A 22,124-nucleotide genomic window follows, 5' to 3' on the forward strand; every position below is an offset into this window, starting at 1 on the left:
TCCTCTTTGGTGCTTCTGCCCTTCGCGGCAGCTCGGACCTGGGCTTCGTCTCGGAACCACCATTGGTGTGTCTGTTGACCTCAAGCCCATCACCTGGGCTCCGGGTCCCTGAGGATGGTGCCGAGTGGGGTCACCAGGCGCTTTCCAGAAACGCAGCTGTTAAGAGCCAGGGTGTCCCGCCCGAACCCTTGTGGAGCCCCAGATGTTCCCGCCAGAAACGGCCCTAAGACATCCCCTGGTCCAGCCCATTTTTCAGAGAAGGAAGCCGAGGCCCAGAGAAGGTTGTGGACTGGCCCAAGGTGGTGACAGAGTCCCAATCCCCAAAACGCTGTCGAGAGGCAGGGGAGGGGCCGACTGTAGACACCCCCTAGGGCAGCGTCCGGTGCCGGCCTCCTTCCTCACAGCGTGCTTTTCTTATTTTGCTTACAGATCGAGAGGACGGGCCTGCGATGTCTCTGCCCCACGGCCGTTTTCATGGCTGCTTAAAATGGTCTATGGTCTGTCTTTGTAAGTAAAATAACAAAAACCGCGGCCTCCCGGGAGGTCCTCACCCGGCGCCCCCTGCTCTGCCTGCACCCCTGCATCTGCCGGGCTAGGCCTCTCCTAGGGGATGGAGCCCAAGGGACAGACCCAGGAGAGCAGAGCAGCCAGGATCCCCGAGTCACAGGCTGAGCTCACACCCAGCCCTGCCGCTCACGCGCTCTGTGGCCTCAGGCAGGCGGCTGGCCTCGCTCAGCTTCCTTTTCCCCAACTCAAAACAGGGCGAGTCAGGCAGGTCCCAGAGTTGCAAGAAGGTCAGATGTCAGTGGCCAGTCCACAGCCCATCTCAAGGGCAGACCCCAGCCTGGGGCAGACCCCACGCTTACCCTTCCAGGCACAGTGTCCACAGGCAGGGGCCACCACCTGTAGAAAGGAAGTTATGGCGCCCGCGCCAGGGGTGATCACACGAAGCCCTGGGCCACGTCAGCATGAAGTCTGGCCCACGCGGGGTGCTCAGCAGATGTTGGTCACTTGTAGACGTTCCCGTCCAAGCGCCCAAGCCGCAGCTGATGCCCTTAGGCAAGGCTCTCATGGGGCGATGCTGGCAGTGCGTGTCAGCCAGCGAGCGCAGCGGGCTCGCCCATCTGGACCGGCCCGATGTAAGCCCAGGTGTGGCATCATCCAGGGCCCGGCGTGTCCACGGAGCTGCGGTGCTGTGCGGCCTGTGAGCTTTGTGTGGACAGGAGGATGGCGATTCCCAGCACCAAGGCTGGGAGGGGGCTGGCGGGAGGGACTGTTTTCGGTGCCTCGTCCTAGCCCCCCCGGCCCAGGCCTCGGGACTGGGGGAGCCGTGGGGTGCTGCGCTGTGCCCCCAAACCTCGGCCGGGACACGTGTGGTCTATCTTAGTAACACACCTGTTGTGGGAATGAAAGCACTTGTGGCCGAGGGTTATTTTCGGCGTCTCTTTAGCAAGCGGCTGAGACTGCCCGGCAGCCTGGGAGGGAGCGCAGCGAGCGAGGGCAGGCCGGCCGCCGGGAGGACCAGGCGCCGAGGGCGAGCGGGTAAGGGCGCCACGGGGAGGCCAGGCCAGGGGCTGGCGGGCGGGGTCCCAGGAGGCATGGATAGCCGCACGTCCTCGAAGCCCCTGAGGATCCAGACCCCGAGCAACGGGCCAGCTCTGCCGTGAGTGACCAGGAGCCCCCGCTGCGGTGAGGTCCCCATGCAGCAGGCCACCTCCCGGCCTGTCTGGGGTGACCGCCAGCGGCTGTCATCAGTCTCGACGAGGGGGTGTGTGTGTGTGTGTGTGTGTGTGTGTGTGTGTGTGTGTGCACGCGCGCGCGCATCAGCTCCACAATGACAGAGAAAATTAGCACAACAGCAGGGTCTTCTGCAAGGGTGCCCTGGACACTCCTCGGAGAGGGTGAGGGACAGGGCTCTTCGTGTTCTGTGTCTGGAGCTCCTTCCATCCCAGAGCGAGAGCTAGTCCCCAGAGTGACTGTCCTGTAGGATTACCCCTGAGCTGCGTGTCACCTGTGGGTCCTGGAAGGAGCTTCTAAGGTCGCCCAGACCAGGGGGGCAAACAGGTTTCAACCTGCACTGTGTCTCCAGGGAGGGAGAAGCGGGACCAAGGGCCGAGTGAAGGGCGCGGGCCCCGGAGCGGAGCGGGTCACCACGCCTGCAGCCGCCCCCTCTCGGGACACAGAGGCAGCACGTCTGTTTTGGCGCCAACCCTGGCTTTCAACCAGTGCTTTCCAAACGTCTGTTACGTGGGGCCGGTTATCGATGAGCCATCACCCAACACGCAAAAGCAATCAGGCCAGGCGTTTCCGGCGCCTTCCGGTGGGAGAAGGATGCCCTGGGTCCTGCGAGGGGGAGCATGCAGCAGACGGAACACCCCGTCCTCCGGGCCCAGAAGCCCCACCTCTGGTTTGGGCCGAGGGCCGTGTGCTGATGAGGAAATGGGGGCCAGGCCCGCATCTCACCCGCACGGCATGTCTGGGCTGGTCCAGGACGTCCACTCCCAACCAGGGTGCTTATCTTGCGCCCACAAGGGCTGGGCTGCGTTCGTCTGCCTCTGAGGGTCTGCGGAGTGCCGGGGTCCCCGGGGGATGGGAGGCGACCTTGAGCACCGTGTGTGCTGCTCAGGGACTGCGAGGCCCCTTGCCTGGGGCTTAGGTGGCTGTCCCTGGCCCGCATCTCAGGGCGGGGGGGGGGGGGGGGGGCCGGTAGAGCGTGCGCAGGTGTCGCCGGCAGGCGGGTCATGGAAGCTGAAGGTGCAGAGCCGCCCAGACAGTGGGCTCGGGGTCAACGGGGGGCGCCAGTTCCAGCTCCGAGGGGGAGGGCACAGGCCTAGGGCTGGAGGGGAGCTACCTCCCACAGGCCTGCAGGTGCGGGTGGAACCGGCAACTGGGACCTGGAGAGCCAAGCCCTGGGATAGCCGAGGCGCAGGGAGGAGGGACGGGCATGCGGTCACCTCACGTGCTCCCGCCCTTGCAGGCTGGGCGAGGCCAGGACGGTGGAGGTCACCCCCCAGAGCCAGGTCAGGATAGCCGGGTTGGCGGGGTCTGGAGGGGCAGGGCAACACACCCTCCGCCCGTGCTGCGGCTGTTCAGAAGGGCCGCTTCCCAGAGCCGAGCCCAGCAGCATCCCCAGCCCGGAGAAGGGGGCTGCTGCTCCCCCGTCTCCACACACACAGGCCCCGGCAGATGCTGGAGCCTTGGAGAAACCCGGCCCTGAGAAAACAGCAGCTCTGAGCTGTCCTGCGTCCCCAGATCCCTAGTCTGGCGAGGCGTGAGCGCGCGGCCTCTGCACAGACCCAGCCAGACAAGGCGGGAGGGCCAGGGCACGGGCCTTGGGGACCACAGCTGAGTGAGTGAGACGTGCGCCTGCACGTGTGCGTGTGCTAGTGTGCTGTGTGGGTGTGCACATGGGTGCGCCGTGGGGCTACATTGCATCGTGCCCGTGTGTGCACACGTGTGCAAGCGTGCATGTGGGGTATGCTTGTGGGCATGTGTGTGTGCGTGTGTGCATAGGTCTTTGTGGGCTGTGCACTGGGTCCGTGTGCACATACGTGTGTGCATGCGTGCAGTGCATATAGGCCTGTGTGCGAGCACGCATGAGGTGTGTGCACGTGTGTGCACATTTATGTATCTGCGTGCACGTGTACGCGTGTATGCGAGCATGAGTGCACGTGTGTTTGGCATGTTGCGTGAGGTGCGTGCAGGGCTGCTGAGGGAGGGAAGGTGCGTGGAGTGCAGGGTGTGGGCAAGGGTGGGCTTCGGGACGGTCGTGTAGGGAGCACAGACGTGCGCAGGAGCGGGAGTTGGGTGTGCGAGCAGGAGTGTGAAGGCGCGGGTCCCGTGCAGCCTTCCCGTGTCCAGACCCCCTCCGCCATCACCGAGGGCCCTGGGAGCCCAGACCTCTGATCTCTGTGCAGGCCCTGGTGCAGGGGAGTGGGAGCAGGTGGTCAGGCTCTGCAGGGCTCCCCGGCCCTGGGGCAGACTCAGCTGAGGATCACGGTCCTGCCCCTGGTCCCCTTCACAGCATCCCAGTGTCTGTCACCACAGGCACCCACAGTGCTGCTCCGGGGCCCCCGCACAAGCTCAGCGCAAGCCCCTCGGGTCACCTGCTCGTCCTCCGCACGCAGCTGGGGCCCGTGTGCGCACACGTCCACCCGTGCAGCAGCCCCAGACAGCAGCTGTGCAGTGTCCCCCCGCCAGCATCCGACCCTGCTTGTCCCGGGGGTCCAGGCTCCCCTGCCCCACCTTGAGCCCCGTCAGCCTGGCACCTGTGTAGGCACTGGGGCGTGGCTTTGGGCCATCGTGGTGGGGGGGTGGTCACTACCCTTTAGGGGGGATGAGGGACCTCCCCGTGGAAGAGGGGGGTGGGCCCGCAGATCCCGGTTGTGGGGAAGCCCCTCTACCTGTTCACAGGAGATGCGTGTCTGCCAGGCAGCGTGCGGCCGTGGTGTCCCCCGGGTGTGGAGGGCCTGACTGCGCGGCCCAGAGCAAAGCCGAGGGGCCGCTAAGCCCGGGCCACACCTGGATCACGTCTGTACTCCCACCCTGCCGGGGCCCCAGCTTGTGCGTCTGTAAAGGGTGTCCGTGGGGCCCGGCCGCCCTGCAGTGTCTTCAGCCCGCCTCTCCCCGTGCAGTGATGAACGGCAGCAGCCCCTCGCCCACGGCCGTCAGCGGCACCCCGTCCACGCCCAGCGGCTTCAGCAATGGCCCAGCCACCTCGTGCACTGCCGCGCTGTCCACGCAGCAGCTGCCCCCGGCCTGCGGGGCGCGGCAGCTCAGCAAACTCAAGCGCTTCCTGGCCACCCTGCAGCAGTTCGGCAGTGACATCTCCCCGGAGATCGGGGAGCGCGTGCGCACGCTGGTGCTGGGGCTCGTGGTGAGTCGGGTGGGGACGTGGTGACCCCGGGCCGGGCCAGCCCTGTCTCTGCCCTCCTCTCCCCGGGCTGAAGCAAGGTGCTTTCTCCCCCTGCCCCGCCCCGCCCCCCAGAACTCCACGCTGACCATCGAGGAGTTCCATTCCAAGCTCCAGGAGGCCACCAACTTCCCGCTGCGGCCGTTCGTCATCCCCTTCCTGAAGGTAGGGACAAACCCACTTCCCCTGCGCTGGGGCCCCAGGAGCCCCGAGTCTTTTCTCTGCCAGCTCAGATCAGCCACTGTTCTCGAGACTCTGACTCCCCTGTCCCCCAGGGGGGATCAGTGCTGACCTGTCGTCGCGGCCGACTCCTGCAAGCCCGCTGCCAGGCCAGAGTAGTTAGCCACCCGACCCTGTGCTCGGAGACCAAGCTCCCAGGCTCAATCCTGTTATATTAGTGACCAATTCACTCAGCCGCTCGACAAGCTATGTTTTGAGCACCTGCTCTATGCCAGCCGACAGCAACGGCCATAGACTCTGGAGCTACAGGGAGGGTGCCTTGTGCCTTCTGATGAGGATAGAGGGGGGCGAGGGAGGAGAGTGGGGAACAGAGCCAGGCAGCGGGGACAGCACATGCAAAGGCCCTGAGGCAGGGGTGTGCCTGCTGTGTTTGAGGAGCAGCGAGGGTGTACCTGGAACGGAGCGAGGGGAGGGGGACAGTGGACAGACGGTGGTCATGTGGGTAAGCAGACAGATGGCTGAGTGGGTGTCAGTTGGAAGGCAGCCGTGTGGCCGTCACGGAAGGTAAACAGTGGACCAGGGCCTCTCGGTAGTTGGTGTTGGGTTGGCGGCAGCAACACCAGGCTGTGTGAGCAATGCAGGTTCCCGGGCCCCAGCCCAGACCCACTGAGTCAGAATCTGCATTTTAACAAGGTGCTGGGCAACGTGTGTGCACAAGACGGGGACAAGCGTTAGACCCATGTCTCCCCTGCAGTGCTTCTCAGGGCCTTCGCTCTCCTTGAGGGTCGCACATCTCCCAGAGGGGGTGGAGGTGAAATGCTTCCCAAATGTATTTGACCACGGGTGCCCCTGCTGGCGCGCATCTCCTCAGGTCAGGTTCCACAGAGCTCGCTTGGGAGATGCCTGCCCTGGAGCGCCTGGTGGGCTCTCGTTTCCCGGGCCCAGGTGGAGCTGCACCCTGGTGGGGCCTGCCTTTCAGAGGGTCATGAAGACAGGCCATACCAGACGCGCCCAGATGCGAGCCCTGACCCTGCCGCTTAGCCCCCACTGTCCTGGGCCAAGCTAGTTCACCCCTCTGTGCCTCCGTTTCCGCAGCTGTGAAGTGGGAACCGTTCTCAGGCTATTGGGAAGGTTGTGGGGAGACACGCAGGTAGACTTTGGGACGTGCTCGACTGCCACTGGGCATCATCCTCTGGGGATTTCAGGTGTTCTGCAGACGACGTGTCCTCTGCAGCTGCCCCTGCTGAGCCCCCAGCAGCCCTCGGGGTGCGGGGGGTGGCGCAGGCGCTGCCACTGTTCCCGGTTAACAGGTGGGGAAACTGAGGCCCTGAGGCCCCCTCTGGTGGAGGGGTGGAGCAGAGCCGGAGCCCCGACCCCTCCAGCTCCAAGCCTCCCAGCCTGCCCGGGGTGTGCCCCAGGCCCGCACCTCGTTGCAAGGGGACCCCACATCCGCTCCCTCCTCCCGCCTTCCCGCCCACACCCCTCTGAGCTCACTGTGAGCTGGGCTGAGGGTTTGCCCATCTGGCAGTCATTTGCAATTCATCAGCAGCCCTTCCCTGTTCCTCCCTGCTTTCAACGTACTGCTGACTCCACGCTCCCCATCGTGGGGGACGCAGTGCTTGCTTATCCTGTCAGATTAGACATTTACAGCACAGGTCCCACCTGCCTGTGTCCGCTGCCCTTGTTTATCAGAGCAGGAGCAGGGAAAACACGCCGCATCCCCGCGCGCCCCGGCATCCCCGCATCCTCCCAGGCACGCCCCAGTGAGGCGCCAGGCGGGACGTGCCAGCTTGGCAGTGCCTGCCTCTGTGCCCCCTGCCCGCAGCGCAGTCATGGGGCTGTTGGAGCTGTGGCGCCCCGATTGCTCTCCTGGTGATGGGGCAGCTGGGTGAGGGCCCTGGGCCGGCGGGCTGTCAGGGACAGAGTCCATTCGTCTGCCAGACGTGGGGCTCCTGGGCGTGGCCAGTCCTGTTCCCAGGGCTTGTGGACAAGTCGTTGCGGCCCTGCCTGGGAAGTGCCCCGCCCCTGCCCCCCCCCCCCCACCGTGGGACCCTGGCCTCTTGAGCATGGAGAGTGCTGCAGGGAGCCTGGGGGCGTGCCGGCCTGCTGGGCGGCCTCGGCTTCCCCACCTGTGACCTGGGAGCAGCGGGGGCACCGCCTTCCTGGGATTGACGGCCTCCCGGGCCCGACCGTGGCGCACCCATGTGGTGGCCCTTGGCGCCGTCTCCTATAGCAGAGGCAGGAGCAGTGGCCAGCCCGCCCGGCTCAAACCCAGCTCTGCCCACTTCCCAGTCCCCTCCCGGGTCCCTGGGGTGTGACAGCCCACCTCCTCAGGTGGGACTGGGAGAGTTAACTCATGAGAAGCTCATGGGAGCCTCACACCCAGGATGGGAGGAGCCAGAGCTGCTTGCAGCTCCAGCTGCAGGTGAGGCAGAAGTCAGAGAAGTTAAGTGACTTGCCCACGGTCACACAGCACAGCCAGGGTGGGCAGACACAGGGCCTGCAGTGGAGTGTGGGGCAGTGGAGGAGGTCCTTGGGAAAGCAGTGGAAACATCATAAACCCTCACCAAATGGGAGACACCTGCTCCAGTAACACTGAATGCGGGTGTTTATGCAAACACTGATTTCCCTCCGGCCGGAGTTCCCGTCTGTGAAGGGGGCAGCATGGAACCTTCTTTCAGGTGGCAGAGCTGGGATTCACCAGCTCGGTCTGTCCAGCATCTCAGTGGCAAGGCCTCCGAGGCCCTGCAGACAGAATTGGGGCTGCTGCCCAGGAAGGAGATGCGCACCGCCCCCCATAGTGTCTATGCATTTCTTCTGGGCCCTGGTCGCCATTCCCCCAGCCAAAGGCCCCAGGTCCCCTGCACCCTCTCCTGAGCCTGACGCTGTGCGGGGCTGAGTGGTGGGGCTTTCCGGAAGCTGGGAGATGCTGCCCCGCCCAGCCAGCTCTCCACCCGTGGCCCCGGCTCGCAGCTGGGTCCAGCCGGCCAGGAATCCAGATGTTTCCATGGCTCTAACACAACCAGCCAGGGCCCGTGCTGTCCCCCGCCCTGCTGCACCAGGAGAGGAGGGGCTGGCGAGGGGGAGGGAGGATGTTTGGCGTCCTCGGACCTCCCGGGACCTCCTTTCCCAGCTCACGCTCCTAACGTGTTCGGCAGATGGCGGGGCTGGCCCCCGTTCAGCTATCCAAGTAGGAAAAGAACAGGCCTGGCAGCCGGCGCTGCCTGACAAAAACACATTGGCTGCTTGATCGCGTCCGGGTGGATGCGCTAGTGGGGGCTGGTGGTGCAGAGGCGGGAGAGGCTGCCAAGGTGGCTTTGAAACACCGTGAGAAACTTGGGGAACTGCCTTCGTTACAAATACTTAGATTCTGGCCCTCCCAAGCGGCCTGCCGCTGCGCCCCCACCCAGCCTGGGGAGACCGCCGAGCCCCCGGGGCCCTGCCGTGCTCGCTGGGAGGCCTAGAGCAGAGCGGAGGCAGGAGGGCACGGCAGTTACGCACGGTGGTCACAGGCAGGATCTGCGTTCGAATCCCATGCCCACCCCCACGTGCCATTCTGCTCCCTGTGCTGTGGTGTCCTGACCCACAAATGTGGAACCCAGTGGTCGTGTCCAACCCCGGGAGGTGACACGCGTGACGGCCCAGAGCGGTGTGGGTACACTGATACCTTCATTCTAGGCTGGGCTGGGAACCCGCAGAAAGTGGGCAGGCAGGACCAGCCAGCGCACGTTGGGGTCTGCGGCAGGTGTGCTGGGGTCCTGCTCATCCACTGCGGTGACTGTGTGCAGGGCTGCCCCGTCCCCTCTGAGCCTCACTCTCCTTCTCCGTGCGGGCGGTCGTCTAGGGCCTGTTTCCTCAGGCGCAGGCAGCGGGTTCTGGTGAGGAGCCCGCCTCGATTTCTCCAGATGCCAGTGCAAGAGGGAACTTGGTGAAGGGGAGAAACCCCAAACCACTGGGTCTCCTGGGGGGCGTGGTCCCGCCCTCATCACCAGGCTGTAGCAGAGGAACTCGAGGCCCAGAGCGGTCGTGCAGCTTGCCCAGAGTCACACAGCAAGGCTGGCCGCTGGCGTCCCTGCCTCACCTCCAAGCACCTGGCGCCCTGACCTCACTCAGCAGCCAGTCCAAGCCCCTCCCCGCCCCCCACAGGCTAACCTGCCCCTGCTGCAGCGGGAGCTCCTGCACTGCGCCCGCCTGGCAAAGCAGACCCCCGCCCAGTACCTGGCCCAGCACGAGCAGCTTCTGCTGGATGCCAGCGCCTCTTCCCCCACCGACTCCTCGGAGCTCCTACCGGAGGTCAACGAGAACGGCAAGAGGAGGACACCTGACAGGTACCTGGGGGGACGGTGGAGGGGCCGGCTCTCTCCCTACCTGACTCTCGAGAGCTGCGCTGGCACCGAGGCTTAGCGGGCACCCCAGTTCCGGGGCTGAGAGAACGCAGGCCGATACCTCGTTGCGTTCTGTGGCAGCCGCTGCCGGGTGGGTCAGGTTCAGCCTGAGGTGCAAGGCCACTGAACAGGCTGAATCGCCGGGAGGCCGCCCTGTCTGGCTGTGGCGGGTTCTCCTGAGGACTCGGATGCCCTGGGAGGACAGGGGCGGAGGCAGGACAGACACTGCCTGGCCGGCATGCCCTGGATATTCCCTTCGTTCTGGACGTGCACCCCGAGTGTCCAGCAGCCCGAGGTGCCCAGGTGCCTGGGCTGGCCCGCACTGCTGGGTCATAGCGTGGGTACCTGTCCTGCTGATGGGGGAGGGTGTCTCCCCCACTCTCTCCAAGGAGGCCCAGGCTTCCCGACCACCTCACCCCAAGAGCCCCAGAGGAGGGGGAAGAGGGGCACACCGGGCTGGGCCCCCAGCGGCCGGGTCTGATCTCTCCCGTTGTTCACCTCGGTCTGTCTCCTCCTCGCTCGCTCACTCGCTCTCTGCCCGCGCCCCGACCTTCCCGTCACCCCTCTGTCCACGGATCGTGGCCCCGTGACCACTGTCCCCTGCCTGCTCTTGGGACCAGGACCAAAGAGAACGGGTCAGACCGTGACCCTCTGCACCCGGACCACCTCAGCAAACGGCCGTGCACCCTGAGCCCCGCCCAGCGCTGCAGCCCCAGCAACGGGCTGCCCCAGCCCACGCCGCCTCCGCACTACCGCCTGGAGGACATGGCCGTGGCCCACCACTTCCGGGACTCCTACCGCCACCTTGACCCCCGGGAGCTGCGGGAGCGCCATCGGCAGCTGGGTGAGCGGCGCGCTGCGGGGGTGCACGCGTGCGCGGAGTGGAGGTGGGGGCGGGCGGAGCATTCGGGGCTGCCGTGTGCTCGTGAACGCTGGTGCTGCCCGGCCGCGTCTGTCCGGGGAGGATGGGCACTGAGGACGTGGGTGCAGAGGAGAGATTTGCACCCCACCCCGCCTGGGCTGCGCCCAGAAGCCTGAGGGACAGCCATCTTTCCCGGGGGGACAGCTGGACGCCGCCACCTCAGGGCCAGGAGGGCCCCTCCCCATGGCAGGTGGGCGCCGTGGCTGCAGAGGTGCCTGTCCTGGGGACTCTGCAGGGCCAGGTATGGGATCTAGAGCCGCTGAGGATGCACTGGCAGCCGGGAGAGACCGGGCATGTGGGGGGTCCCCAAGTCGCAGGAGTTGCAACGCCCAGGCGCCCCGAGGGAAAGCAGGGCACCACTGAGCGCACACGGCGGGTCCTGCTACACCAAAACAGCAAATCCATAGAGGGTGGTCCGTGCAGGAACGAAGGAGATCAGGGAGGCTGGGCGCTGAGGCGACAGCCCCCGGGGGCAGGTGTGCCCTTGGGCAGGTCATGTGCCCTGCATGCCTGCTTCCTCCCTGCTGGCTGGGTTTAAGAGCAGCCCCGCCTTCAGGGGGTGAGAGGGTGTTAATTCAGGGCCTAGCCCAGCGTGGGTGCTGAGACCCAGCTGTCACTGGTGGGGGTGTGGCCGGTCCCGGGGGTCCTCTTGTTGGCATTGTGTGTTTCGCTGGGTCCTGGAAGGCAGCACCCTGATGTGTTCTGACACACCTGTGTGACGTGTTAGCATGCCCACATCACAGATGGGGAGACTGAGGCCCAAAGGGGTAACGGACAGGCCCAAAGTCGTCTAGCTACCACGACTGACCTTCTGACCTTCCTCTGTGCTGGGTCAAAGGGATGAATAGGATTAGCCTCCACCCCAGGGACCCCACCACCACCACCACCCCCGCAGCGGGAAACCTGGAAACAGCTGCCCCTGAGGCAGAGGCCCAGGGCGCCGATGGTGGGCCCAGAGGAAGGGTCAGCAGAGGCCTTGCCCCTGCCTCCTCCCCCCGGAAGCTTCCAGGGCCCAGGCCCAGGCCCGGGCAGCAGGTGACAGCGTCTGGCTCCCTGCAGCCGGGTCAGGCAGGTGCTAATTCCCACCCGCTTCTGCTAAAGCAAAAATAAACACCAGCTGTCAGGCAGATCTCAGCCACTATTTTGGTTGGGGCGTCGGTGCAGGCCCCAGCTCCGTGGGCAGCAGGGCAGGGCGGTGCACCACGGGCCCCAGCTCCGTGGGCAGCAGGGCAGGGCGTCGGTGCAGGCCCCAGCTCCGTGGGCAGCAGGGCAGGGCAGTGCACCGCGGGCCCCAGCTCCGTGGGCAGCAGGGCAGGGCGTCGGTGCAGGCCCCAGCTCCGTGGGCAGCAGGGCAGGGCGTCGGTGCAGGCCCCAGCTCCGTGGGCAGCAGGGCAGGGTGCTGTACCGCGGGCTGTGGCTACTACCTCCCACCTCTGCTGCAGTTTGGGTAGGCATTTCAGGTTTGGGGGCTAAAAAAGGCCTAAGTAGACCCCAGCCCAGGAAGCATGGGCCCTGCTTCCTGGGCTGGGGAAGTGGGATGAGCATATTCAGTATTTCAAAAAGTGTAGGAGGAGCTGCTGTGAGAAAGCCAGATGCTGCCCTGCTGGTGTGAATTTCTCAGCTCTCAGTTGTTTGTTTTGTTTCTGATTATGGGGTGTGGGCACCCCACTGTTTCAGTCTCTGGAGCTATACCAGCCAGTGGCTAAGGGCACAGCCCCAGCTCCAGCCGACCTTGCTTTACTTTGGTCCACATGTCCCTGTAACCAGCCTCAGTTTCCTCATCTATAAAATGGAAATAACGGCAGGACCCCTCCCCCCACACACGGTTGGCGGTTGAGGCAGGGATGAACCCGTAAAGCCCTTAGCACAGAGCCCTGCTCCACACCCAGGGCCCTCCCCTCCATCCCGTCTCCCGGGAGTCTTATCACACCTCTGGGAGGCAGGCAGGTGGGGGAAACTGAGGCCACAGCAAGACAAAGGGCCCAGGTCCCATGGGGAATGAGTGTCAGGGCTCTGGCTTTTCCCGACCCCACCGTTTCCCAGGAGACCACACTACACCTGCTCACCTGAGACCCAGCAGATAAGCCGGATCACCCCTCTTACCAGGCTGGAGCTCGGCCCAGGGGACACAGAGGTGAACAGGCCACACTGGCCCTGCCCTGGGGACTGACACAGTCTGTTGGCAGGACTGAGGATAAACAAAGTAGCACCTATAGTTACTACACAACCAGAGACACATGGGGCTTAAGGGAGCCTGAGAGCCCAAGGCTGCTGAGGAGGAAGGAGCCTGTGACCCGTGCTTTGAAGGACGCATAGGAGTCCGGGAAGCAGTAAAGTATGGGTGAAGCCAGGCAGCCACAGGAGGCCCTGAGCAGTGGGGAAGCCCCTTGACTGAGGTCTGAGGCCACTATGCCAGCAGCAGGGGGCAGAAAGAGTGAGAGTGGCTGGATTTGGAGGTGGGGGAGGGGTGGCCAAGGCGCGGGATGGGGACAGGGGTCTCTTGCTCCGAAGCATGAGTAGAGGCCAGGCCTGTTCCTGAGCCCCCAGGGAAGTGGGCATACGGTCAGTGCCCAGGGTTCTCTTCCTCACCTCTCCACGGGAGGGCACAGCCCGTGGGCGGGGCCTGCGGCAGGGGCGTGAGTGGGGGCGGGGCCTGCGGCAGGGGCGTGAGCAGAGGCGGGGCTTGATGAGCGGGGGCGAGGCTTGGGAGCGGGGGCGGGGCCTGATCATCGGCCTCCTCCGCAGCCGTGCACGGGTCCCGGCCTGAGGAAGTGATTGACCACAGGCTCACGGAGCGCGAGTGGTCAGAGGAGTGGAAGCACCTCAACAACGTGAGTGTCCAGGCTCGGGCCACGGGGCGTCGCAGCAACTCGCAGGCGCTCTGCCCAACCTGCGGGCGCTGCGGGGGCAGGGCTCGTGTGCGCCCCTTTGGCCCTGCGCCCGCCTGTCTAGGGTCGCCCGTGCGCTCCTGGTCGGCCCCTCAGCACCCTCCCTTCTAGGGCCCCGCGGACCGTCTCCCGGAGAAAGGCCCCCTGGCCGCGGGGGTGGGACCCCTTTAACACCATTTGCAGGGTCATCCCTGCCCCGCGTCCTTTTGGGGAGGGGAGCCCAAGAGAGCGGCGCTGGCCCGTCTGCTTCGCGGGGCAGGCCGCTCCTCGAGGGCTGCAGGGAGAGCCCCAGCCCTGGGTCGGGACAAGCCTCCCCGCCGGTGTGGTGCCCCGGGCGCCCCCCCAGCCCCGCCCAGCTGCTCGGTGTCTTTCCGGGCAGTGGAGGTGGGTTTTCAGGCCGCAGCCTTGAGCCCCCTTGGGAAGGCCGGGCGGGCGGGCTGGCCGGGCCCGGAGTGTGGGGCCGTGTCCCGGCTGTCCTCGTCATCGAGTGGCTCACCCGGCCCCGCGTGCCCGCAGCTCCTGACCTGCATCATGGACATGGCCGAGAAGACGCGGCGCTCGCTCACCGTGCTGCGCCGCTGCCAGGAGGCCGACCGCGAGGAGCTCAACCACTGGATCCGGCGCCACAGTGACGCCGCCCAGGACAGCAAGAAGGGCCCCGCGCCCGCCGCCCGGCCCCTCGGCAGCTCCGCGGGCGCTGAGGGCGCTCAGCTAGGTGTGCTCTGTGGGCGCGCGCGGGGCACCGGGGCCGGGGCCACCACTCGCCACGGCAGCGCCCTCACACAGCCCTGCAGTGAAAGAGCACCCAACACCGTGTAACCTGGGAAAGAGGGGCTGCCTGGGCCGCCGGGAGGCCCAGCTCTCGGCTCCGATAGGCCAGGGGCCCGGCGCTGGGAGGCCCCTGCATGATGGCCGTGGAGACGCAGAGGGGCCAGGCTCGGCCCAGCTCCCAGCCGAATCCAAAGCCCATCGGCTCCCGAGGGTCTCCCTTCCTGACATCACCCTGCTCCCCCCGCCCAGCAACTGATAACAGGGTTTCCACCGTGGGTACCTTGGGGCCCCAAGATCACACACCCTGCCCCCATGGCCCAGTCGGGTGGGCCCCGTCCTGTGTGTGATGCCGGCCTTCCTGTGTTTCAGATGTCCACCGGGAGTCCGTGCCTCGGACCCTGTCCAGCTACGTGCCCGAGGAGATCTGGAGAAAGGCTGGTGAGTGGGGGTGGCCCGGGACCCCAGACCCTGTCGCCCTCCCCGTCTGCATCTGCGACTGAGTCTGCGTCTGCGTGGGGGTCCCTGCGGGCGCGCCCGGGCCTGTTGACTCAGAATGTGGGTGTGGGCCCGGTCCCCGCCCTCCAGGGGACGGTCCTCTACACTGCAGTAGAGGGCTGGCTTTGCAGGTTTCCCCCGCGATCATTCGCACCCCCGGGGCTGTGGGCAGGGGAGACCCTCCTGGGCCGGTCCAGGTGCCGACCAGCCGGGGGCGTCCTTTGCAGAGGAAGCAGTGAACGAGGTGAAGCGGCAGGCGATGTCGGAGCTGCAGAAAGCCGTGTTGGACGCCGAGCGCAAGGCCCACGAGCTCATCAGCATGGAGCGAGCCAAGATGGAGCGGGCCCTGGCCGAGGCGCGGCGGCAGGCCTCCGAGGACGCCCTCACTGTGGTCAACCAGCAGGAGGACTCCAGCGAGGTAGGGCCGCCCGCCCTCCCTGCCCCCCCCACACACCCAGTCCGGGGCCAGAACCCCGCTCTACCGCCTCCCGGTCACGTGCTTCCCAGCCACGTGACCTTGGGCAGCCCCGGGGCCCCTTGACCCCACACGGCCTGGTGAGGCAGGTCCTGTGGGTGTCCCCATTGTACAGATGTGGACACTGAGGGCTCCAGAGGGTAGATGGCTCACCCCAGGTCACTCCCTAGGAGGTGGTGGGGCCGTTATTTGAACCCAGGCTGGCAGACACCAAGGCTCCCTCTAAGCTGTGAGAGCAGAGGCGAGCAGTGGGGCGTGAGTCACCGTGTTGGTACCTGCGCGTCCACTGCGTTCTCTCCTTGTCTGAGAAGCGCTTGGGCGGCAGAGAGGCCAGGAGGAGGGAGAGGCTCTCCAGGGGTCCTGGGGCTGTCCGTCCACAGCGTTCTCTCCTTGTCTGAGAAGCGCTTGGGCGGCAGAGAGGCCAGGAGGAGGAAGAGGCTCTCCAGGGGTCCTGGGACTGTCCAAAGGCCCCTGGAGCCGTCTGTGCTGAGCTGGCCCCGAGGGGGCAAGGGGAGCAGGGACACAGAAGGACATCCTGTGGCACTTCAGGCTGTGGATGTGCGTAGGGAGGACGGTGGGTGTCAGGGAAGCCCGCTAGCGGTACCGTCCGTCCGAGCAGTCCTTGAGGGAGTGAGCCGGCAGGAATCTGGGGAGCAGCAAGGGTGGGGCGGGGGGCATGCCTGCAGAGTGTGGCCAGCAGGAGGCTTTGGGGGCTAAGTGGGCGCTTGGGCCTCTCTCCCAGGGTGGTTTAACTTCCCCGTCCCACAGCCTGGGCTGCTGCCTCCGGCCTTTCGCTGGAATCCCTGCCCACCTTCTGCTCATGTGGGCAGCTGGGGTCGTCGCTTGTTACAGAAGAAAGGATCAGAGGCCCAGTGGTAGGGGAAGGACGGGACCTCAGCAGCTGTGGCTGCGCAGCCCACCTCTTGACTCTGCCAGGGCAGGGCTGCCACATTCTGGTATCGGGGCCCTGGCGAGGCCAGGAGGGCTTCCTGGAAGAGAGGGAGGGGGCTGTGGCCCACCGTGAACCTGTCTGGGGTGGGCTGGAGTTGTGGGAGCCCGTCCCCCCAAACGGCCCAGCTGAGGGGCCGAGTCTGCAGAGGGTCATCGCAAGCTGGGGCTTTTCTCTTGTTGCCCGGTGATGTCATGGCTGGGTCTGAGCAGGTGTGTTTGGAGTGTGTGCTTCCCTGGTCCGCAGCCAGGAAGGGTACTCTGGGGACCTGGGGGGCCGGCCCGGGCCACCTCTGACCGTGCCCCCTCACATCCAGAGCTGCTGGAACTGCGGGCGCAAGGCCAGCGAGACGTGCAGCGGCTGCAACGCGGCCCGCTACTGCGGCTCCTTCTGCCAGCACAAGGACTGGGAGAAGCATCATCACGTGTGCGGCCAGAGCCTGCAGGGCCCCTCGGCCGCAGCGGCTGAGCCAGTGCCCGGACAGCCCGACGCCACCCCAGGCCTGGGCCCCGGCCTGCCCCCGGCCGCCGCCAGCCCCAGCGAGGCGGGCTCCACGGGGCCCTCCCGCCCTGGCTCCCCCGGCCCGCCCGGCCCGCTGGACGCCGCGCCCCGCTGACCCGCCCGGACCCGGTGCCCATCGACCCACCCGGCCCCACCCGGCCCGCTAGACGCGCGCCCAGACCTGGGAGCCGACCTTGGGAGTCACTGCTGCTACTGCTTCTCTCCAAAAGAAAACACAGAACCAACAGGACTGCATCAATGCAACTTCCCAGCTACCTGACGATCACGCCTCAACCTCTCGTGCATCCTGAGAAACCACCGACGAGCTTTAGGCAGCCGGACGGACGCCGGCCGGAGGTGACCGGCTCGTCCACACCCGCCTCTCCCTCTTTCTCTCTTTCTCTCTCTCATTTTTCTCTTTATGACTTTCACACACTTTCTCTTCAAAGAAGAAATCTAATTGTTTGGTGGCTTATATTTTCATTGAAGAACTTTGGGGGGCTGTTTGGCAAAAGAGCTACTCAGAAATGGACAAAGAAAACTGTGGGGTTTGTTTTCCCCCTTCCTGATTCAAAAGGGAAAAAGAAAACTGTTCTTTTGTAGCCGGAGAGCTGAGCCGCTGTGTCCCGGAAACCACCCCCCGGGGCGTGTGGCCGGTGCAGCGAGGACGGTTAGAAAGATGTCAATTTCAGACTCAAGAAGTAATTTTTGCTTTCAGGGTTTTTTTTTTTCCCTTTAATGTCAAACTGTTTGGCTTTAAGTAGAAATCCAAAAAGTTTTTTTAAAAAAAGGTGAAGGAAGCATACCTGTAAACTACCTTGCCAGCTAGCCAGCCAAGGACGCCGGACACACCTCTGCTCCAAAGGAAATCCAAAAAGCAAACACGACAAGTCCAAATCCACAATTTTTTTGTCGCTGCCAAAGTATTTATTTCACTGTCTTACTCTACGCCTGGGCTTGTTCAGATGTCGGTCTTTTGCTTTGATTCTGTTCGGGGGGGTTGGGATGTTGGGGTTTGAAGTGTTTTGTCCGACAAGAAGCGACTTCTTTCTTTTCAACTCGACAGCAGCACCTCCGCCGGGGCCGGGTGGGGTGGGCAGCTCGGCCCTCGGCACCCACGCGTGCGTGCCCGTCTGCGTGTGCACCCGGGGCACGCCCAGCGTGCGTCTGCACACGCGCAGGGAGGGTACCTCGTCTGTCCTCACTCCATCTGTGAATTTCCGTCACATTTCATTCTTTCCATTGGTGAAAAAGAAGTGCTCACGTGTCCTTCCCAGAGAGAACATAATTCTGAGACGAAACTGTGACAATCTTTTGGGTTGATTCTTGACTGCGTTTCAAAGCGCGAGGAGACAGCAACTGCGCCTTCAACTGTTGCTTCTCGTTGTCATCCTCTACCTCTGCTGCCCGCTCCGAGAAGCCTCCCGCCCACCTCGTCTTTCCGTCCCAGCCCCTGTGTCTCCTGCAGCTCCACACTTCTGCAGAAAAAGGAAAAAAACGACAAAGGAAAGCAATCCGCCCTCCCCGCACCTTCTGGAGACTTGATCAGCTGTATATAACCCTGCATTTTTGTCTAGCTGTTCCTCAGGGGATGTTCTCTCCGAAATCCCCCCGCCAAGCCTAGCCCTGTCCCCCCACCACACTCAAATCCCCCAGCGATCTCAAGGAGGAAATAAAAGAATAAGGAAATTCTGATCTGTACCCAGTGGGAGAACAGACAGCAAACACGGTCTCCGATCTGTGTTTTCTTGCATGGCTGTAAGGAGTTCCCTGGACTGGAGTGCAATAGTGACCAGCTACTGAAACCGGGTGCCCAGGGGCCCCACCGAGAGGAAGAGGTCAATAGTCTGCGATAATGTGAATGTATATAGTCCTTGCAGAGGTCCAAATGATGATATTCATGATGATGATAATAAAGAAGAGATATTTGCCAAATAAAAAAAAAAAGAGAAACCATGGAAGTATGTAAGGTTCAGGAACTAGGTTTTCAAAGAAAGCCGAACTGCGGTCCTACGGGGAGCAATGGGTTTGTTGATCGCTGTTACTTTTCAGAGTTGTAAGAATTCACCCTTTGAGTATTGCCAGGAAGGATTCCATCGGTACACAGACCAGGTCCCATCCGAACCCCACCTGGCAGGAGCCCTAACTCTGACCATCGAGCTAGACCTATCTCACCCTCCAGAAAGCTCCCGGGCCGCCTGGGGCTGCAGGGCCACCCGCCTCTCAGAGGCTCGCTTCTGTGGGTTTCAGAAGACCAGGGGCCAGGTGGGATTCGGCTCTCGTGAGGCAGCGGGCGCCCACCCGTCATGTTTCCAGTTTGCTTTCTCTCTCGCGAGACTTGAACCTGTCAGAAGGGCGGTTGTGCACGTGCTGTGACGTAGCCCCGCCTCTCCCCTCGGACTCCGTTCCCACGAGGTTGTGCCGGTGGGGGGTGGCGCCCTGGGCGCGCTGGGGTGTGGGTGTGGAGGTCTGAGGCCCTGATGTCAGGACTGCGGGTGAGTCCTGGCTGGGAGGAGCCCCTCACCTGCAGCCCCGCGGGTGTGCTTTGCCGGCCTCTGTTCCTCTTCCCCTCGCAGGGTCCCCTTTGATTTCAGGCAGGCGCGCTAGGGCTGGCCAGCTGGTGGCATCGGGCCAGACCAGCCTGCAGGGCCGGACCACAGGCTGAGGGTCCGAGGTGGGGACGGCCCCTTCCACCCCAGCTGTTGGGAAGAGGTCGCCTCAAGCCAGCTAGGAAAGGCTATCTTCCCTGTGTGACCCCCATACCTGTATCTCATATACCAAGACCTTCCTCTGGCCAGGGCTACAGAAGCCTGGCACGAGGGGCCGGCCAGAGGCCGACAGACGTAGCCCCTGCCAGCAGAGAGGGTCCGCAGGGTCAGAGGGTGGCAGCCAGGTGGGCGGGGCTGGCAGCGAGGAGGCTGAGGCCCAGAGGGGGCGGGAGGGGGTGTCCCCGGGGGCGACGTGTCAGTGGATGCCGGGTGTGGGCTGGGCCACACCAAGCAGGCGGCTCCTTCCGTCCAGGGCCTCTTCCGTGCTTTGGGAGCCAGCATGTCTGTTGGTCGCTGTGCGCAGGCCCTGTTTGGCCAAAGTGCTCACAGAGAAGGCAAACTCCCAATGAGTAGCTCTGGTCAGGGAGTGGTGGGGCGGCCGGAGCTGGAGTTGCTGGTGGTCTGTGTTCGCCCTGCCTTCCTTATGCAAAGAGGGCGTCTGGACAGAAGGGGGTCCAGCTCAGAGGCCGGCCTGCCCTGCTGCCTCCCGAGCTCGTGGGCCGTCGGTGTGCGCGTGAGGGTCTCTTCCCCAGGGGCCGAGATCGGACCCGCTGGTGAGCCCAGAGCTCAGTGCGATGCGGCTGCTGGCAGACCCTCCCTCCCCACAAGTCAAACCCAAACGGCAGCATTACCCTGTTCTGAGGCCAAGCGCCGCAGGAGGGCAGAGTGAGGCGGGCGGCGGCCGGAGCTCCCGGCCCACAGGGCCGAGTCAGGGAGGATGCCCAGGCTGGGACAGCAGGTGCTGGCGCCGGGGTCCCCTCACCCCCGGTGGAAAGCGCCCTGACGTGTGACCCTTGGACCTTTCCCACCCCCTCCTCTCTTTCTCTTAGGACGTGTCATTGTCCCCAGGGGGTGGCGTCTGGGGGGTGTTCTCTTGACAAAGACCAGAGCCTACCATTCCCCGTGTGGACAGGCTGGCACACCCCAGACCCCGTCAGCATCACGAGGGTTCCCGTCCCCAGGACCAAAGGAAAGCCTTGGGTGCTACCAGGGAAGAGAGGAGAGCTGGAGAGAGCCTTGGGGCCAGGAGGGTAAGGGCCGTAGTGCACGAGGAGCCTGCCTCCCGGGAAGGGGCCGCCCCGTGGGGCTGCTCCTCAGGGCCCGAGAGGTTCAGTGGCGGAGGGACACGGGTGGGAGGGAGCGCTGCTTCCGGTTTCATCCCAGTGACACCGTGGAGAGGGATCGGGACAGGCCCTAACGTCCTCCTATTTGCCAGTTTCTCCAAATACATCCTCAAAATGACACCAAAGTCCAGTCCCTGGCGCCGCCCACCTTGCCTGCCCCGGCTCACTGCAGCGTGTCTGTCTGGCCATGATTCTGCCCGTCCCTTCAGCCTACCTACAATTACTTATTGATTCTTTTCTTATCAGTTCACCCTTCTGACCAATCCTGTCATCTCTCTGGCCATTCACCCATACACCCATTCCATCCATTCATCCATCCAGTCACTCATCCATCCACCCACCCACCCATCTGTCCATCTATCCATCCACCCATCCATCCACCCATCCATCCATTACTCTATCGCAGCTATCACTTGGTCCCCCGTTCATCCTTTCACCATCCACCTGTCTGCACACCACACATGTGTCTCCCATCTAATCCACACAACCACGCCTCAGTCCATCCCCAGCCAGAACCCAGTGTAGCATCACCAACTCCCTCAGTGATCCGAAGCCGTGGGGGTGCTTCGGGTCCCCTGTGGCCTTGGCCACCCCCTCCCAGTGCCCCTCCCATTGGTCCAGGCCTGCTCCCGGGACAGATAAGGTTCTGCTGCAGACGTGGGCAGATTGGACCAATGTCCCAGCAACAGCTCTGGCCAGTCTGGGCCCGCGTAGCAAGTGTGGTGGCCATGGGCCAGGAGAGGCGCTAGAGGTGGCCCGCACAGCTGCTCAGGGGCCCTGTGACCGGGACCACCAGTCGGGGAGCGCACATTCCCTGGCAAGTCCCAGACATTGCGGTTTGGCGCCACTCACTCCTCTCCTTGTCACCAGGGGTCACTGCCTGGAGGTGTCCCCAGGAAGGGAGGGGCAAGACAGAGCCCCGTGCTGGCCTCCCTAAGACACCAGTACTCCTGGAGCCCCTGCTCCCGGGGGCTCATGCCCGGCTCTGCCTCACCCCTATGCCCGTCTTCCATCCAGGGGTCGTGGGGTGGGTGTCCCTGTGGCCCTAGAGGTGCAGCACACTCTCCCAGCCCCGGCTCTCCCTGGGCCCCTCAGCCCCACACCTGCCTGCGGGCTCCCGCGACCTACGGGGCTCTTCCAGCGCCCCCCGCGGGATCACCTCCTGCTGGCAGGAGAGGAGGAAGAAGAGGTTGCAGCGAGCCTGGACACGGTGCACAGGTGAGGCCCGGGGAGCCGGCTGTCTGGGCAGCCACCTGCACAGTCCCCGGCGTTCCAGAAAACTCTGGAATCTGCCTGCTTCCCGTTGCTTTTGCTTCAATTCAGCCAGACCCTGGGGTGCCTCCCCAGAGACCCCTTAGAGCAGTAACTCGACGTCGGGACTCAAGGGGAGCCTGGCTTTAAACGTTAGAATGAAGGACAAGGGGGGCCTAGCCAGGCCAGCCTCCGTGGGCCGAGGGGCTCGGGCAGCCTCGTGGGCAATGGATTGACTGTCCACTTCCTCTTCATGTGATTTTATTTTTTAATTCCCCCAGAGGGGTTGGACCGAGAGTGCTGGGTCACGTTCCTCGGTGCCAGGCAGGGTCCTGGTGGCCGCCCTCCCGTGTCCCCCCATCTCTCTGTTCGCGGCCGCGTGGGTTCTGTGTCATGGAATAAAGCCGCCGTTCACCATCACGGGCTCCGCCTCTCCTTGGGTCCCCGGCGACTCCGCCTAAGCCCGTTTCACACACTGATTCACCAGATTTGTGTTGGGGGGC

The 22,124-nt window shown here is 64.4% G+C and overlaps 1 protein-coding gene across 3 annotated transcripts in view; it reads left to right on the top strand.

The window, feature by feature from the left end:
* The window catches only part of CBFA2T3 (CBFA2/RUNX1 partner transcriptional co-repressor 3), a gene marked incomplete at both ends in the record, with an annotated part of 81,182 nt that extends 64,589 nt beyond the window's left edge, over nucleotides 1-16,593 (top strand). Inside the window, 10 exons of one of the 3 annotated variants that reach the window (XM_082862101.1) lie at nucleotides 430-507; nucleotides 4,635-4,876; nucleotides 4,988-5,077; nucleotides 9,239-9,420; nucleotides 10,098-10,321; nucleotides 13,145-13,230; nucleotides 13,804-14,011; nucleotides 14,428-14,496; nucleotides 14,781-14,971; nucleotides 16,294-16,593. In XM_082862101.1, the coding sequence (XP_082718227.1) occupies nucleotides 430-507; nucleotides 4,635-4,876; nucleotides 4,988-5,077; nucleotides 9,239-9,420; nucleotides 10,098-10,321; nucleotides 13,145-13,230; nucleotides 13,804-14,011; nucleotides 14,428-14,496; nucleotides 14,781-14,971; nucleotides 16,294-16,593 (1,670 nt within the window). The remainder of the gene's footprint in view (nucleotides 1-429; nucleotides 508-4,634; nucleotides 4,877-4,987; nucleotides 5,078-9,238; nucleotides 9,421-10,097; nucleotides 10,322-13,144; nucleotides 13,231-13,803; nucleotides 14,012-14,427; nucleotides 14,497-14,780; nucleotides 14,972-16,293) is intronic. The other 2 variants (XM_082862099.1, XM_082862100.1) reach the window with 2 other exon arrangements.
* Between the last annotated feature and the right edge of the window lie 5,531 nt (nucleotides 16,594-22,124).

The sequence above is a fragment of the Leucopleurus acutus genome (assembly GCF_964270905.1).
Source record: "Leucopleurus acutus genome assembly, chromosome: 20".
In the NCBI taxonomy this organism is placed as follows: domain Eukaryota; kingdom Metazoa; phylum Chordata; class Mammalia; order Artiodactyla; family Delphinidae; genus Leucopleurus; species Leucopleurus acutus.